We start from the raw sequence: 16,221 nt of genomic DNA, 5'->3' as shown, positions 1-16,221 counted from the left end.
TCTTTTATATATTTTATATATAAATATTTATATATATATTCTTAATATATGTTGTTTGTAGCTATATCTGGAGTTGTAATGAAAATAATTTCCCCCTGGGATTATTAAAGTATTTCTGATTCTGATTCTGATTCTGATTCTCTTGTGGATGTGTAATCTAGCAATTATATCACTAACTGAAAAAAAAAAATATTATTATTTATTGCAACAGTACCAATTACAGTCAGGTCTAGCTGACTAATGCTAGGAGCTCTGTTAGGCTGTACTTCGGCACAGTGGTCCTGGGAACTAAGGACTAAGTAAGCATGTTATCACTACTTGGCAGTGAACATGAACTTTAGCTGTGCATGATGGGATTTGCAAGTGTTTGGTCATAAACCAAAGTATTCAACAAATTAAAGCTGGTTGTGGCGCTAGAGGTACTGTCAGGGGATCACCAAAGTCATACAGACACATTGTCTGGGCACTGTGAATATCTACAACAAATTTAATGACTAATAGTTGTTGAGTCATATCACTAAAAAAACAAAAATGTCAACCTACTAGTGGCACTAAAGGAAAAGTTGGGGGATCACCAAAGTCTGTATTCATCCAGTAGTTGTTGAGTATTTCAGTCTAGACTGAAGTGGTGGACGGACCAACCAGCCGGCTAACATGGCTAAAACATTTCTCCCATTTTTTCTAGTTGAATAAACACAACACAAACAAAAGTGTTGGTCGGTATGTGCGTCACATAGCTGGTTCTGTTGGAGTGCTGATGGAAGCAAATTCCACTCCATCCACTGCTTTATCCATTAGGGTATTAGTGGTTTCAAAACCAACCACCACACAGGGAATTTCAGCTGGCCAATTCAAACCATTGTGCCATATCAGTCAGATGATTTCAGAGTCATATCAGGTCAACTATTGGTATAACCACATAATTAACCATCCAGTCAGATAGATTTATGAGTAATATGAGTATAGCATGTTTTTAGAACATTCACAACATGAAAAAACAAATCTATTCCAATACATTGAATATGCTTAATATAACACTTAAAAACACAGCTGAATTATCTATTTACTATAATGAAGGTGTGAGGGAGTATAAAATAATAATATTAACCCACTTCTAACTGATATACACAAAGACATAAATGATAAACTACTACAAAGAGTGGATATAATACTCCTCCATTTTGTGAGCTGACTGCTTGCAAGGTTAAACAGAGTGTCAGGTTGTCAGAGGTTTTACAAGCTTCCTTGAGGTTATAAGGGCTCAGCACTTTACAAACTGGTTTTCTGTCCATACTTTCCCCCATACAGTCAACTGGATCTCATCTCTCATTCAACTTCTCCCCCCAAGACACACCTCCCCTCAAGGTTGATTCAAGGTGCATAGTTTGATAAAGCAGCAGTGGCACAAATTACTTCATATGGGAGTTATGCATATGATAACCCTGACTTAGATGAAATGACCACTGTCTCATTTCTATAAGAGGCACAATGTGGCGCCGTACCTTTAAATCTGATGTTTTGTTGGCCTTTAGTTCACCAGCTCTTAATTCTTTTTCATTTTTCACTCTGATTTCATTCTGATCAAAATATGAAAAGCTGTCAGAACTGCATACAGTGACTGTCTGAGCTTAATAGAGACACTTCAGTATAGAAACTGACAAAAGAATGCTGTAATATACAGAATATAAAATGAGGATATAAGAAAGCAGTGTCGCAGAGATTCACATGATGGATTTATCATACATTCTCCCACTCTGAACTGCTGAGCTATTTATAAGCTCCAGCTGTCTTCCCAAATTCCCTGTGTGACTGGCAAACTGCAAAACACATAAACTCTACTTGGGCTGAGATAAAATAACAGTTAACTAACTCACACTGTAAATTTGGTGTTTTGGTAACTTCGTGCCTAATCTTTGCGGTTCGACGTCCTCCCCGATAATCCATTTAATAAGGTGTGTCAACAATCATGTGCCTTCCAGAATGACTCCTGAGGTAAATATAGCATCCTGAGGTGACATTGTGGAGCGTCATGGCCTCGTGTTTGTTATGTTGTAAACAGAAAGCTACGGACCGTCAGACGCAGGATGTGATTAAGTGAAGCACAGCTTAGCCAGAGAGCTATTTAGAGACATCACTTTAATTGAGTTCCATTCAGAGTATCCCTTTCAGAGTAAACATAATAAGTCCAGGAGTCACACACAGACATGAGTGTACAGGAGGATAAATAAGGGAGCTGACAATAACAAAGACCAGGATCACCCCCCCACCCCCTATTGTAAACTGAGAAGCTGCAGCACGGACAGACTGGTACAATAGGTAACAGTACAGACAGTGCATATATCACTGTGTCCATCACACGCTAGAGGATAATGTGTCTTCTCAAAACATCCATGGATCATGCAGTTACAGCTTGGCAATCTGAACAACAACAAAAAAAGAGACACGCTGAGAATGATAACAGATGAATCAGAAAGGGATCATGTAGTTGGTTTGGCCAGGGTAAGGGTAGAGACGTCTGACTGGTTTGGTACACCTAGCTCCGTCCACGCTGGCCCTGTGTGCGCACTCATCGCTGTCAGTCCTGCAGGCGCCGCAGTGGCAGCTGAGAGCCACGGGGTAGGTGAAGACGGGGTTGGCGTCGAGGGGGCAACCGGGGAGTATAGCCGTGCGGTATTCCACCTTGTCATAAGTGCAGCCTCTCTGGATAAGGAAGCGTGGGCCGAGTATACCCCTCATGTTGCTGTCCTGCTCACCATACACAAACACATAAATACACTTAAAATATCTTTTAATTCCTTGAAAAAACTTTATTTGGGATGCTTGTTTTCAACTGAAAAAAGGCACCAGAATAGTTTAATTTTTAGTCCCAATTAGAGGCAGGTCCCCTTTACTGGCCTGGTGTGGTTACACAATTTGACCAATAAGACAATTTAATGTCAATTAGACACCTGGTTTGGATTTTAAAACATTTTTTGGATGTATAAAACCTCTTAACCAACCAGGGTCGCCTGCTTGAGCGAGTTCCAAGCTGCTTAGATCACCTACACAAATACTCACTGTTTGATCTGTTAGATTCTCCACCATCAATCAATAAAATGTCATGTCCTGGAAGACTTTCTCTTCTTCCTCTACTGTTTGTTGGGTATGCTTGTTTTCATTACCTGGTTGCTGGCTACCGGAATTAAACGCCTGTCCCAAATATAATGACAGCAAAAACTTCTTTTTTTTTAAACATTATAACAACATTTAAATTTTCTGTTATAGTATATTTTGAATCAAAATACCCCAAATTAATTTTTACTGTAGATTTTATTCGAAATATTTCTTATTCAGAATTGACATTTTTCTAAAAGATTACCTATGTTTTACTCTTTTCCCCTATGATTTTACATCAGTACATATGCAATTAAACTGTATTATTTTATATATTTCAGAAAATACTTTAAGTGAATATAATAATTCAATCTGCCTCCATTGGCCATGGTATAAACTTTTACTATTATTCCGCTCCAAAGGACATACATACCCTTGAGTAGCAAAATCCCATGCAGATGGTAGTGTTGATGGCCACACAAAAGTCACACTCTGGCCTTTCCACATACAGGGTGAAGTCAGTGGGTAAACACATGGGAACAGCTGGACTGAACAGCAGGAAAAGGAGCCAGCAGCTGAACACTGCAGTCTCCATGTTAAGCAATGTTATTTTTTCCCCAATCAATTTGGGACCTGCATGAGGAAGGAAAGATAAAGAGACAAACTGACAACCAGATAAAAGAGAGGATCAAAAGTTTGCCATCTTAAATATTATCTGTTCTCCTCTGCATGTGTGAGTTACCTGCTCAAGAGATGCTGGCTCCTGCAGGCCTGATGATGATGCTGTGAGTCCGAACATCCCTGCTGAACAGTATTTATACCAACATTATATAATCCACCTTTACCCAAACTAGCCATTATCTTCTATCTGTGATGGAAAGGAAAAACTGATCTTTTGGTCCATTATGTGGATGACATGAATTAATGATTTCCTTCATGAACAAAGTTCATGCAGTAACCAAGGAAATGGACTCAATGGATTCTGCACCAGCTGTGCAGCCTCTGAGCAACTCTGTCCAAAGTAATCTAAAGCAGTGTCCACTAGATGTCACAAAATGCCCAGAATCTTGAAGAAGAATGCATGATTTTAAAAGAGACACTCAGACTCAAAGAGGTTTACTTCCTTTTCCAAAACAAACCTAATCTGTCTCTCATTTGAGAAAATTAACTGAAGAAAAAGCCTTTTTCCCACACACAGCTTTCTGAATGTGCATGTCCAAATAATGCTTTTGTGCACCACTCAGCAATGTCAGTTCCCAAGATGTCACAGTCCAGTCTTGGGGGCAACACGGGCAAAAAAAAAAACATTCAGAGGTTCATCTAATCTGCTTTGCTAGTAAGTAAGTAAGTAGTCTTCACATACAGACCTGACATGTCAGTACCTTGACTTGAAAAGTCCTTATCTATATTTTTGTTTAATGATTGTTGAGCAGCGCCATCGCCTCAATTGTCATGCATGTGATTGTTTGTAATGTCATTCTTGCTTTTGCTTTTATCTCCTCTTTATTTATTGCTCAATAGGATTCCTACAGACAAACACACACTTCTCTTAGCATTCTGTTGCTGTGCCGTGCATTGGGCTATCTCACAAACACATTGGACAGACTCTTTTCTCTTCTTCCCTTTCATTTCATTCACAGGACCACTCACAGAAGTTAAGTCCTCATCTACAACTGTTATCTTGTACAATGCACATGGCCGACGTGTTGTCACTCTGCAGTAGTGAGTACATCCAGCAAATAGGGAAACATTATTGTTGAAGATTATTACAACACAGTGAAAGCATAAACAGTATAGTGTAAGTTCAATGTCCATTTTAGCCACTCATTCCTTCTCCTCAGCTCTTACTTCTCTTTACAAACATTAACAGTAAGTGCCATTTTACATTAACTTTTGAATATTTCACTGGAACTGATGCTCTCGTAAAGACTCACTTGAATGAAATCAACCATAAAATCTCTATTCATTGGATTACCAATAATGTATCACTCTTAATATATGTTGTACGGATGTAGTCCCTGCCAAAAGCTTACACATACTTTTTCTTTCTCATCAGCAATATATTTTTTTTACTGTAGTCGTCACTTTTCTCCCACTGACACCTATGTGTTTTTGAGTTTGAAATGACATGCTTCCCTATGCATCATTGGATAAAAAATACAGAAGTGCTAAATTAAGCTTTGGTTATCACATGTGTGACAGCAGCAGTAGTGACCCAGCCTTAAAGATTTAACCTGCCCTGCCACCGGAAATTCCTCACATAATCAGTAACTACTGAGAAACCTCGAGTTGTATAAAGACACACACTGGATGTGTCACTATGTCACATAAGGAATAGAGACATCATGATAACATAAAGTCTCTAATTTGTCATCAGAACAACACAACCTTAACAACACCACAGGATCATCACCTTTTACAATCACTGACTGGCTTCAGTACTGTGTGTCCTTGATAGATTATTAACTTAAGTGAACTAATCTTTATAGTCTGCTGAAAGCATCAGAGTGGACTTCTGCCACTTGCAGGAGTGTAGCTGAAATATCTCATTGCTTTTACAATTAGTTGGAGCAACTCTGATAACTGATTATTGGATTGGCACAGCCGAAGAGGACTAAAACTTGGATTTTTCTGTTCTTTGTTGAAGGTTTGAAGGGAAGATTTTAAATGAGTGCAGCTGATGACTGACAGTTGACTGAGTCTGTCTTTACTGTGTATTCTGGCTGTTGGTATCAGAATCAGAATCAGAATCAGAAATTACTTCTGGTATTGGTATATGTGACGATTTCAGGATCATTTGAAGGGGAGAATATTAAATGCTGAATATTGCATAATACAGAAATTTCTTGACGACAGTTCAGAAAGAAGTGTTAGTAAAAGGAAGCTCCTTCTGCTGAACTAACCATGGTGGGTACAGGTGGTCCAGTGGCCACTTTCTCCGTGTGGGATTATGTTGTGTTTGCTGGAACAATTTTGGGGGCAGCTGGTATCGGCCTTTTCCAGGCCATTCGAGGCCGTAAGGAGACCAGTAGCGCTGAGTTCTTGCTGGGTGGACGGCAAATGACAGCTGTGCCTGTTGCCATGTCGCTCACTGCCAGCTTCATGTCTGGAATCACAGTCATCGGCACACCTGCTGAGGCCTACAGGTTTGGGGCTGCATTCTGGACCTTCGGCTTTGCCTATGCCATCATGTCTGTCATCACTGCTGAGATCTTTGTCCCACTTTTCTACAGACTGGGGATCACCAGTGCCTATGAGGTGAGGAAGTGATTATAGTGGTACAAAGGCTAGCTCACAGGTGCAGCAGGAAATGAGTTAAAATGGAAAGATCAATAAAGCAAGTATGGTTTATTGGAAGGCTACAGAAAGCAAAGGTGGTTTAAAATGATCAGGGGTACATGAAGTTTGTACAGAATACAACAGCTATAAAAGTATCTCCTCCAAAAAAACACCTTTCACATTTTGTAAATGTGGATATATTAACTAAACCACTGTGTATGAACCGAATCATCAGTTCAATGATGTCTGACTAGTTCTCCTTTTCTTTTTTAGTACCTGGAGATGCGATTCAGCCGGCCTATTCGGCTAATTGGAACATCAATGTACATCGTGCAGACGGTAACTAAACATGCTTTTATCTAACAGGAATATTCAATGACTTTTTGTATTTAGATAATTAAAAACAAAAGTAGCAAACCCTGAAGAATGGAACAAACATCCATAGTTAGCATGGGAAATGTGACATGGCAAAAAGCACCTGTCTTTGTTCTTTTTGACTTTATGTAAAAACTGATTCTTCATACCAAATCCAAGATTAATATGAATCACATGCTTGTTGTGTTTCCAGCTAATCAACTAATGGTGGCCTCTTTTCTCAGGCCCTGTACACTGGGTTGGTCATTTATGCTCCAGCTCTTGCACTAAATCAAAGTAAGTCTATAGCAGCAACAGTTCTAAATAAAATGAAGTTAGGTACCTTTGCTATTGTTGATTTGTGACTTTCCACCTTTGCCTCTCCTGTCTACTTCTTCTGGACAAGAAACCTCTGGACAAAAAGAGTAGGGTTTTTTCCAGTGTGCAGCCTCACTTAATTGTAGTTCAACCATCAACCTGTAGTGTTCTGTCTAATCTCTTTACAATTACCTATTTTATGATCAATTTTGTCCTGATAACAGTTTTTATATTACTAAAAGAGTTGTTAAAAAATGATACAGCTGTTTCTTTATTTCATGTTTATCTTAATCACAGTTTAAACCTTGAACAAAGAGGTGACCACGTGTAGCAAGGGAAATGTATCATTAGTGCCAAGTTACAAACCATGGATATGTACACAATTTTAGAGAGGTTATGGAGACTTACAGAGGCTTAAGTTACTAAAACTGTCACGTTGTTATGTCTCAAGAAGCTTATTTTGATTATATGAATCATAATGGTGCTTTTTATGTAATTACTCAGTCACAGGACTTGATCTATGGGGAGTGCTGGTGGCTACAGGAGCAGTGTGCATCATCTACTGCACTTTGGTTGGTACAGCGCATGTCAAAGAGTATCATGTATTATATTGAATGAATTACAACAAACAGAACAGAACAAACAGACCTGTATTTTAAACTGTTAAACTAAAAGGTTCATTATATTACACCTATTTTAGTTTGGGGTTAATGAAGCTGTTTGATCTGCTTGTGAAACTAATGAGAGTTATTCTCTGCATTATAATAACATTAATCTCAACTAATTTGAGAGACTGCATAAAGGTACTAAGATACGGTGGCTCTAACGTGGATTTTGTTTCAGGGCGGTCTGAAAGCGGTAATCTGGACAGACGTGCTGCAGATGGTGATCATGCTGGCAGGTTTTGTGGCTGTTATAGCTCGAGGAGCTGTACTGCAGGGAGGCCTGGGGAAGATTTGGGAAGATGCTGGTCAAGGAGGCCGACTAGAGGCGTTTGAGTATGTACACAAGCAGAGTTATTATTAGTTTTAAACAAATTATGATACCAGATGGGTTAAATTGCCACAACAGGAAAAGCAAATTCAATCAACTTTTCCATAATTGTTATATGTAACTCTTAATTCCTTGAATATGATACTTGAATAGTGTTATCCCACATTATTAGAAGTTTGTACTGTTGATGTCCCCAAACATTACCTTCAATATTCCTTCATGTTGTTGACTTTTATCACAGTTTTGACCCAGATCCTCGGAAGCGACATACTTTCTGGTCCATTACAATCGGTGGCAGCGTGATGTGGACGTCTATCTATGCAATCAACCAGTCCCAGGTGCAGCGCTACATCTCCTGCAAAACCTTGGGACACGCCAAGATGTGAGCGTTCCTGCTGTGACAGTATAGTATTGGCTAAGAGCGAAGGTCCATGCACTGACAAGTCTTCTAACATCTCCCAGGTCTCTGTATGTGAACATGGTTGGCTTGTGGGTAACTGTGAGTCTGGCTGTGTTTTCGGGCCTCACCATGTTCTCCATTTACAAGAACTGTGACCCACTTACAAACGGTGATATAAGCACCCCTGACCAGGTAACCGCGGCTGCAATTCTCTCTTTGCTCATCATCACATGGATGTCATGCTGTTTGACAAGCATTATGAGTGAAAATGCTTTATATTTGTAAACTAGCTGCTGCCCTACCTCGTGATGGATATACTGGCAGCCTATCCTGGAATCCCTGGCTTGTTCGTGGCTGCTGCATACAGTGGCACCCTTAGGTGAGGCCTGACACATATAAGGAAAAAGGAGTGAGAAAAGCTGTGTTGATAAGATAGTGGATACGATGGTAAGGAAGAATGAACTGGCAATACCTGGCTTATGTTGTTTCCTGAGAAAAGTCCACATTGTTGTTCCGCTGAAAATTGAGCAAGTTATTGTTGCACTTTCATTTCGCCTTTAATTATATAATTTTATTTATACATAATGCCAGAAACAACCACCTACATGCTACCTGATAATCTTCTATGTAATCTGTTCTGCCACTAAAATCATCAGCCTTTCCGTTCTGTTCAGTGACTAACAGCTTACCCTTCGTATTTTTCAGCACGGTGTCTTCAAGCATTAATGCCCTAGTTGCTGTCACTATGGAAGACTTTATTCTTCCACTGTGCAAAAACCTCACAGAGAAACAAGTGACCTGGTTGAACATGGGGCTGAGTAAGTTGTGTGTGAATTATTTTTACAGTAACCCAAGAATACATAAGAAAAGGATAAAGTAAAAAAGCCACCACATACTACTGAGGACAAACTGTTTGAGCAAAAACACTCACATAGTACGCTCTGATCATGAATACCACTGTAGTCACCTTACAGAATGACACCTATTACATCCAGACTCACAAGATACCAGTAGACCAAGATAACCATTATCTTATCTTGTTATTCTTAGCAGGTAATTAGCCTGTTTCAAATTGCCCTGTATGGGTTAGGACATGATCAGGATAAGTTAAACATAGATATTGTAGTGCTGCTGTCTTAATCTTCTTTATCCAACGACAAAAGTCATTACTTGATGACTTAATGCTACAATAATGTGAGTGTTGTCTCAGGTAGATTTACTGAGAAATGGCTGGACAAGCAGGAACATGTATGTAGGTTCTACAAACTTCATTTGGCAGCATAAGATCAAGGATGTGACTCCACTTTCTCTTTCTCTGTGAAAGAAAGAAATTGCACTGCCCTCAACAAACCGAAAGTACCAAAGTGCTTTTACAACCAAAGCCATAAAACAATACTAAGGATACACACCGCAACAATCACAGACAGTACAATTACGACGTTCTGTAGCTGGCGCACTGCAGGCATTAAACAGCCCTTCCAGTAAATAGCAGTAGAGCGGCGCAGACAGCCAAGCGAGCCACCTAAGAGGACCAGTACTGCCTTCCAAATTGACTGCTACATTTCTCACAAAGCTGGTCTTAGCTTCGATTTAAAGGGCTGAGATCACGTAGTCGCGTGCGAATGTCACCGGGCACTCTTGTTCCCCACAGTGCTGGGAGCAGCGAGGCAAAAGAACCGATCGCCACTGTTTACCGTCCTTCACCTCAGGGACACTCTAAACTGAAGCTGACCGAGGAGCGCAAGGCTCTCGGCCACACTGCGAAAGTTCACATGGGTTTAGCCATTCATCCTGCCACAATTGCGAAAAGTTACATTGGTTAGCATTGATCTGTATTTTGTATCTCTGTGGATACAAATCCATTTATGACAACTGCTACTGCCCCACAGAGTTTGAACTTCTGAACTGAATGTTTTACAATCACTTTTCACCTGCAGATACCATGGGCAAGAACAGACAAACAATTAAGTAATTAAGTAAAGAGCACAAAATTCTCCTAATACAAATTCAGACTTCAGTTATCTATCCCTACATTTTGATAAGAACATTTAAACATTTATGAAAACTGCATCAGAGTTGAAAATTTAGATCTGATTCTTTCCTTTCTTCTACTTCAATAATGTTGATTGTAACATCTCTCAGGTGTATTCTTTGGTGCCCTGTGTATTGGGATGGCTGGAATTGCTTCACTGATGGAAAGCATATTGCAGGTAAACCTCTCGACACCATGCACCAACAGTAGTGCAGCCATTTATTGCTCAACAGCACCACCAAGAGCTGAATATTGAGAACTACAAGGCTCCTGACAGTTTTCTATTTTCAGGCAGCTCTGTCCATATTTGGAATGATCAGTGGGCCTCTTCTTGGTCTTTACCTATTAGGCATGCTATTCCGCACACCAAATTCAACAGTGAGTATTTCCTATTGCTGGAACATTCACTGGCTCAACTGCACCCTCTCATAACACAAAGAAAACGTACAAAAAAAAAAACAAATGTGACACATGCAGGAAGTATTTGACTGCAGTCATATTTACTTTGCAGGGAGGACTTGTGGGAATGATCATTGGTCTAGTGTTGACTCTGTGGGTGGGGATTGGAGGCCAGATTTACCCACCAACAGCTGAAAAGACAAATCCTCTCCCACTCAGCACCGTGGGCTGCAACAGCACTACGGGCCAAAACTATACGACGACAGCTCCATGGACCAGTCCTGTGACCCCGCAGCCTGAGTGAGTCATGTTACATAAAATGAATGTCCATGATGCACATAATATGGTTAGAATAAATATGAATACTCTACTTAGTGTAGCAAAGTCAAAACATTATTCAAAGCTTTAAGCTGCCCTAAAAAAGATTTACTTGCATTTGCCAATTCATCACAAAAAGTAGAAATTTCTCAGAATAGATTTTGCTGACATGACACTAAATCAGAGTCCACAAACTTGAATAGCAACCCACTGCTTTTCTGGACTACTTTTCAGACACAAATTTCTAAATAAATTCTGAAATCCAGTTGATAGGTGCAGTAATGAGAGTGAATATCCAAATGCATAGAGAGAAGATCCAAAGACACTCAACCTCCACTAACCACTAACTATAAACAATATATACTTACAACCTGAGCTGTGACTATTTTTATAATTGATTCATTATTTAGGTGTTTTATATAGTAATTGCAAACTGAGTATCTTTTTGTTGGACCACTGGTTAATAATTGAGAAAGAAATCAGTAGATTAATAACTTGCAGACCTACTTTATACAGCATATCACCATAAAGAAGTGGCAGACTGACAGGAGTATGATACCTAAAATGATTTCCTTTGTGTGACAGTGTCAGGCCACCTCTGGCAGACTCCTGGTACTCTCTGTCCTACGTCTACTTCGCTCTCTTGGGTACACTGACCACAATGGTGTCTGGCCTGCTGGTGAGCATCATCACAGGTGAGATGTTATTTCCTTACCTGTACTTCCACTGCAGAGGCACATACATGCTTGTGTGTTCTAAATGTTTAAATGTTAGAGTCTAAATCCACCATAAAACAGTAATGGGGATATGTATTTATTCCTTTTTAGGCGGATGCAAGCAAGAGAAATTGAACTCCGATCTGTTTGTGAAGAAGAGTGACCTGATCTGCTTTAACCGGTGTGGTAAACCAGAGGTAAGAGATTGACCCTTTGGTTAGATAACTGGTAACAAAGTGAGGATTATCACCAAACTACACAAGATTCTCTCATGTTATTAACAGTCTGCTGAATTTTCTCTACAGGCGTCAGACGTCGCGGAAAAGGTTGCAACAGACTTTCATATGGAAGCTGACAACCCGACATTCACAGACTTTGATGTGACGAGTAAAGAAGCTGAAAAAGCCACCAAACTGTAACGCTGCTGTATGAATACATTGTTCCTTCATGGAGATGTGTTAATGTATTTTTTATAAACACGTAAATGACGAGCCACGATGGTTTTGCTGCTACATACCTGTGGTGCATTTGATTTGCAAAAACAAGTAATTGTATGTTGATTATTATGTTTCAAACATCGTTGATCATCAAGATTTACTTGACAGAAAGGAAGAACTTGACAACTAGTAATAAGGCTTGGCAAACTGAACTTGAAAAGGATGTAATTCAAATTCCAACACTTGCTTACTTACGTGGCCACACGACTTAGGTGCTTAAACAGAAAAAAACAAATCCACAGTTAGACAATGTTCTACAACAGCTGGTGTTATAATCTAGTCCTGTAATTAAAGCTGGGTGTTTCTGCTGTTGTCCTATCCTTCACAATAAGGAAACAGCATTTAAAATAACACAAGGTCACCACATGTTTTACTGATTTTTACTGACTAATTGCGCTGATCACATTTCCTGTTTAGCAGTGATGTGGCAACACTGTTTTACTTTTATTGCCCTTTGTTCAATTGTTCTCTCTGATAGCGGCTACTAGCCCTATATTTCCTACCTGAACATTGTCCTCTGACGCAGTCAACCTGCAATATTGTTTGTTGTTTTACAATATGTATGTGGCATTACTAGTTTGAAGGAACAATGGCCATTGAATTTTAAGTATTTGTATACTGCCTTGTTTTATATGAAAATTGTACACTCTCTATAGATTTCCTGTACCAATTAATCACAAATTCTACTTCTTAATAAATACTTTGTACAAAGTTCAACCGTGTGGACTGAAAACATAAGCGCACAATTTCAGCACAGAGAACGTCAGTGAATGTTTGACCTTTAAATGTAAGAAAGAGATGAACAATGAATCCAAGAAAAATACATTTAGTGTGCAGTTAATGTTCGGCCATGCGGCGTCTACACAGGGTTGTAACATTCATTTGAACTGAACAAGAAAGAGACAGACAGAGAGAAATTGAGCTTTGGTCTTGAAATAACCCTGCCCTTTGTATCCTTGGCAACATACAATAGAGGAAGTTTACAAAGCACTGACCTGCCCACTTTTACCTGCCACCATGCCAGCAAATCAAGCCTTCAGCTATTTCAGGTTTGTAGGAAGTGGAGAGTCAGCCGTGACATGGAGGCAGGCTCACTATCGGGGAAGTGAACTAAGTTACTGTTTTCACTGATTCTAACAAAACAAGGTGAGCCTTTTTTTAAATCAGTCTACCACTATAAGTTCTGCAAAAGTAATTTACTTGTTAATCAAGGTTTGGCCCAGCTTTCACAGGATTGCAAGATTAGATGTGTTTCCATCGACTAACTATAAAAGATCAGAGCTGATAAGCATAAGTCGTGTTTAGTTTGGCTGTAGTAATTTCCTGTAGATGTAAGTTCTTATTGTTGTAAGTAGATCTGAATGTAATCTTTAAAAACGCATTACCGATGACCTACTTATAAAAGGCCACACCATGTTTACAGGTATTGTTGTCCCTGCGTTGCAGTGTGAGGGGCTCAGACTTTAGGTCTTAACTGTAAAACTATTAATAAGATGAAGGAAAACAACATGTTTTTACAGTGTTTATTTTAAGTGTTTTTCAGCCCATGTTTTGTTCACAGTACAGGACCTAATGGCCATGGATACCTTTGCCACCCTGGCTTGTTGCCTTCTGGCACTTTCCTTTGCTGTGGCGCAAACAGAAAATGGGAGTTTGACTACAATCGCACCTACAATATCAACCCCTGATGTAAACCTGACACACACTACTACAATGGCATCTAACTCTACCGTACCTGTGACTGTTATCTCAAACTCGACTGAGAACGCGACTCCGTTTACCAACACGACCCACAACAATGAAACATTCACCAAAACTACAGCTGCTACAACGGAGAGCACAAGTCATCTCCAGACTTCTCAGCCAACAACCATCATGACTCCTCTGACAAATAGCACATCACTGACGAAGACAACACCTGGAAATCACACTCCAACATTTAACGCACCGACAACGCCAGCAATGCAGACGACAGAAGCTAACATAAGTACACCCGATACTACAGTAATTACAACTGCAAATTTGTCTTCCACTGTCTACACAACCTCAGATTCACTGAACAGAACCACACAAGGTAAGCATCAGGCTTCCTGTTTCATTAATGATTAACCTGCTTATTGTATGCTGCTATTCAACTCATATTAATGACTAATTGCTTCCTTTTTTCCTGTGTTATTAGGTTTGCGTCTAAACATGTCAGAAAAGAATATGACTATTCTCTTCAGCGTTGTACTTGGAGTGTTTGCTACGGCCGTGGTTGTGTTCATGTTTCATCAATGCAAACAGAAAATCCAATACTTGCACCAACCTCTTAACAACACTGATGACACGGGTAAGGAGTTTCCTGTCATCAAGCAATACAAATGTTTGTTTGTTATTAGCAATTAAAAATACATATTATATTTTCAACAGATGCGTTTGTGGCAGACGATGACACACTCGTAATCTCTGGAGGACTTTATGATGGCCATCCAATATACGACAATGTACCAACACCCTCAGCAGACCAATCTCAGTTCCGCCTCGAGTTCCTTCATTAAGAAGAGAGTTCGTACACTTTGGGATCACCTTTGGTGCTTGACAGGCTTGAACAAAACTAATCATCCTCACCCGTTAATTACTACGATTTCAAGACTGAAATGTCCCCACTGTGAAAGTCTACTTCTTGATGAGAGACTAATGGCAGAGAGGAAGGGACAACGACGATGGACAAAACATTCAAACAAGGACGATGCTGATTGATTGAACATTTTATTAATCAATGTCAATATTAGGATACATGAATATATTAAATTTATATGTTAAGATTATAACAGCTACACCTTTTCTCACACCACCAATATAAACTTGTGCAGAATAAATGTCATTTCATTTGAAGTATTATTACACACAACACAATGAACTACACTAAAATACTGAAAAACATAGAAGGTGACTCTACAGTCACTTAAAATCTTCTTTAACAAACTGGAATATGAACACCTAAATCTTCAACAATACCGTTTAACTGAACCATAACAATACTTTCTATGCATGTTGAGAAACAAAGTTGGAAGCTGGAACATGAACACCTTAACTTCTAAACTTGATGACCCGTAACAGGACTATTTACGCAAAGATCTTCTCATTGGTCTTCTTCTTTTTTTGGTCACAGCCAGTAACAGCAGTCCAACCTGCATCTCTCATTCTCTTCATCGCAGCTAGCTTCAAGAGGTTCCCTGGTGATTTATTTGTGACAGGACTCTGCTTCTGAAAGTGTGCATGCATTTTCATCAATGAATGAATTGTTCTTTGTCATATTATTTTAAAATAACACCACTATGGTTATTTTACCTTTTTGAAGATGTTGAGTTTGCAACGTGGAGCAGAGATATTGGGTGCCCCTGTAAAGCTCTATCAAAAAGAGGAACAGAAGGCCGAATCAGCTCTCCTGGCCATCTTGCACAAACGGTAAAATGAACAAGTCTAACAGGTTTATGATATTGTATTCTTCTGACAAATAAACCCTCAACCAACAAAAATACAACTCACTAAGATATCATTTTGATCTGAGCTGTCAGACTTGGGGTCAAGCTCTATGGCGCTCTCTCTCCAGCGTGCTGCAGGATCAGAAGGGGGCGTCCTTATTCTGTAAGACTGCGAGGGATTTCAACGAGTAAATGTCAGCAAGTCTTTAATATTGTTTATTCATTTTGAAAAGTGTCAGGATGATACTGCATATTACTTTGATCTTTGATGTTCCGCCAACCCTGTTTGTAATTCTTCTTGGGGTTTTCAGGTCTTCATTGTGAATATCCTTTGATGAAAAGTCAATGTTAGTTA

At 39.4% G+C, this 16,221-nt stretch overlaps 4 protein-coding genes across 5 annotated transcripts in view; 2 read left to right on the top strand and 2 right to left on the bottom strand.

Moving 5' to 3' along the window:
• Positions 1-2,466: 2,466 nt before the first annotated feature.
• Positions 2,467-3,688, bottom strand: tshba (thyroid stimulating hormone subunit beta a). The gene is made up of 2 exons (XM_035662292.1): positions 3,527-3,688; positions 2,467-2,745 (listed from the first exon to the last, which is right to left on the bottom strand). The coding sequence occupies exons 1-2, from the start codon at positions 3,686-3,688 to the stop codon at positions 2,467-2,469; spliced, it is 441 nt and encodes a 146-aa protein (XP_035518185.1).
• Positions 3,689-5,983: 2,295 nt separating this feature from the next.
• Positions 5,984-13,105, top strand: slc5a8l (solute carrier family 5 member 8, like; the record flags this gene model as incomplete). The annotated part of the gene is given in 15 exon segments (XM_035661186.1): positions 5,984-6,351; positions 6,646-6,711; positions 6,972-7,023; positions 7,549-7,616; positions 7,888-8,042; positions 8,279-8,419; positions 8,500-8,629; positions 8,728-8,816; positions 9,143-9,255; positions 10,580-10,647; positions 10,761-10,847; positions 10,981-11,168; positions 11,772-11,881; positions 12,014-12,099; positions 12,208-13,105. Coding segments are annotated over 15 exon segments (1,821 nt in total). The 3' UTR covers positions 12,322-13,105.
• Positions 13,106-13,426: 321 nt separating this feature from the next.
• si:ch211-105j21.9 (putative GPI-anchored protein pfl2) lies at positions 13,427-15,905 on the top strand. Of its 2 annotated transcripts, none has more exons than XM_035661145.1 (4): positions 13,427-13,545; positions 13,966-14,473; positions 14,579-14,731; positions 14,812-15,905. In XM_035661145.1, the coding sequence occupies exons 2-4, from the start codon at positions 13,972-13,974 to the stop codon at positions 14,937-14,939; spliced, it is 783 nt and encodes a 260-aa protein (XP_035517038.1). In that variant the 5' UTR covers positions 13,427-13,545; positions 13,966-13,971; the 3' UTR covers positions 14,940-15,905. The 2 variants fall into 2 exon arrangements, with proteins under 2 accessions (XP_035517038.1, XP_035517037.1); XM_035661144.1 differs by having other exon boundaries at positions 13,961-14,473.
• sycp1 (synaptonemal complex protein 1) overlaps positions 15,476-16,221 on the bottom strand; it is an 8,126-nt gene continuing 7,380 nt past the window's right edge. The window contains 4 exon segments of the mRNA XM_035661146.1: positions 15,476-15,648; positions 15,733-15,792; positions 15,931-16,035; positions 16,124-16,195. Of these exon segments, the coding sequence (XP_035517039.1) occupies positions 15,508-15,648; positions 15,733-15,792; positions 15,931-16,035; positions 16,124-16,195 (378 nt within the window). The 3' untranslated portion in view covers positions 15,476-15,507.

Source organism: Morone saxatilis, unplaced genomic scaffold (assembly GCF_004916995.1).
Source record: "Morone saxatilis isolate NCDOM2014 unplaced genomic scaffold, NCSU_SB_2.0 Contig18, whole genome shotgun sequence".
NCBI lineage: Eukaryota > Metazoa > Chordata > Actinopteri > Moronidae > Morone > Morone saxatilis.
The sequence above is the reverse complement of the archived record's forward strand: the minus strand, read 5'-3'. Positions and strand labels throughout refer to the sequence as shown.

Excerpts from the sequence above, each read along its gene's own strand:
- tshba (XM_035662292.1), bottom strand. The coding sequence starts at position 3,688 with ATGGAGACTGCAGTGTTCAGCTGCTGGCTCCTTTTCCTGCTGTTCAGT. Across the intron at positions 2,746-3,526 it reads TGGGATTTTGCTACTCAAGG|GACAGCAACATGAGGGGTAT; the intron begins GTATGTATGTCC and ends TATGGTGAGCAG.
- si:ch211-105j21.9 (XM_035661145.1), top strand. The coding sequence starts at position 13,972 with ATGGCCATGGATACCTTTGCCACCCTGGCTTGTTGCCTTCTGGCACTT. Across the intron at positions 14,474-14,578 it reads ACTGAACAGAACCACACAAG|GTTTGCGTCTAAACATGTCA; the intron begins GTAAGCATCAGG and ends CTGTGTTATTAG. Across the intron at positions 14,732-14,811 it reads TAACAACACTGATGACACGG|ATGCGTTTGTGGCAGACGAT; the intron begins GTAAGGAGTTTC and ends TATTTTCAACAG.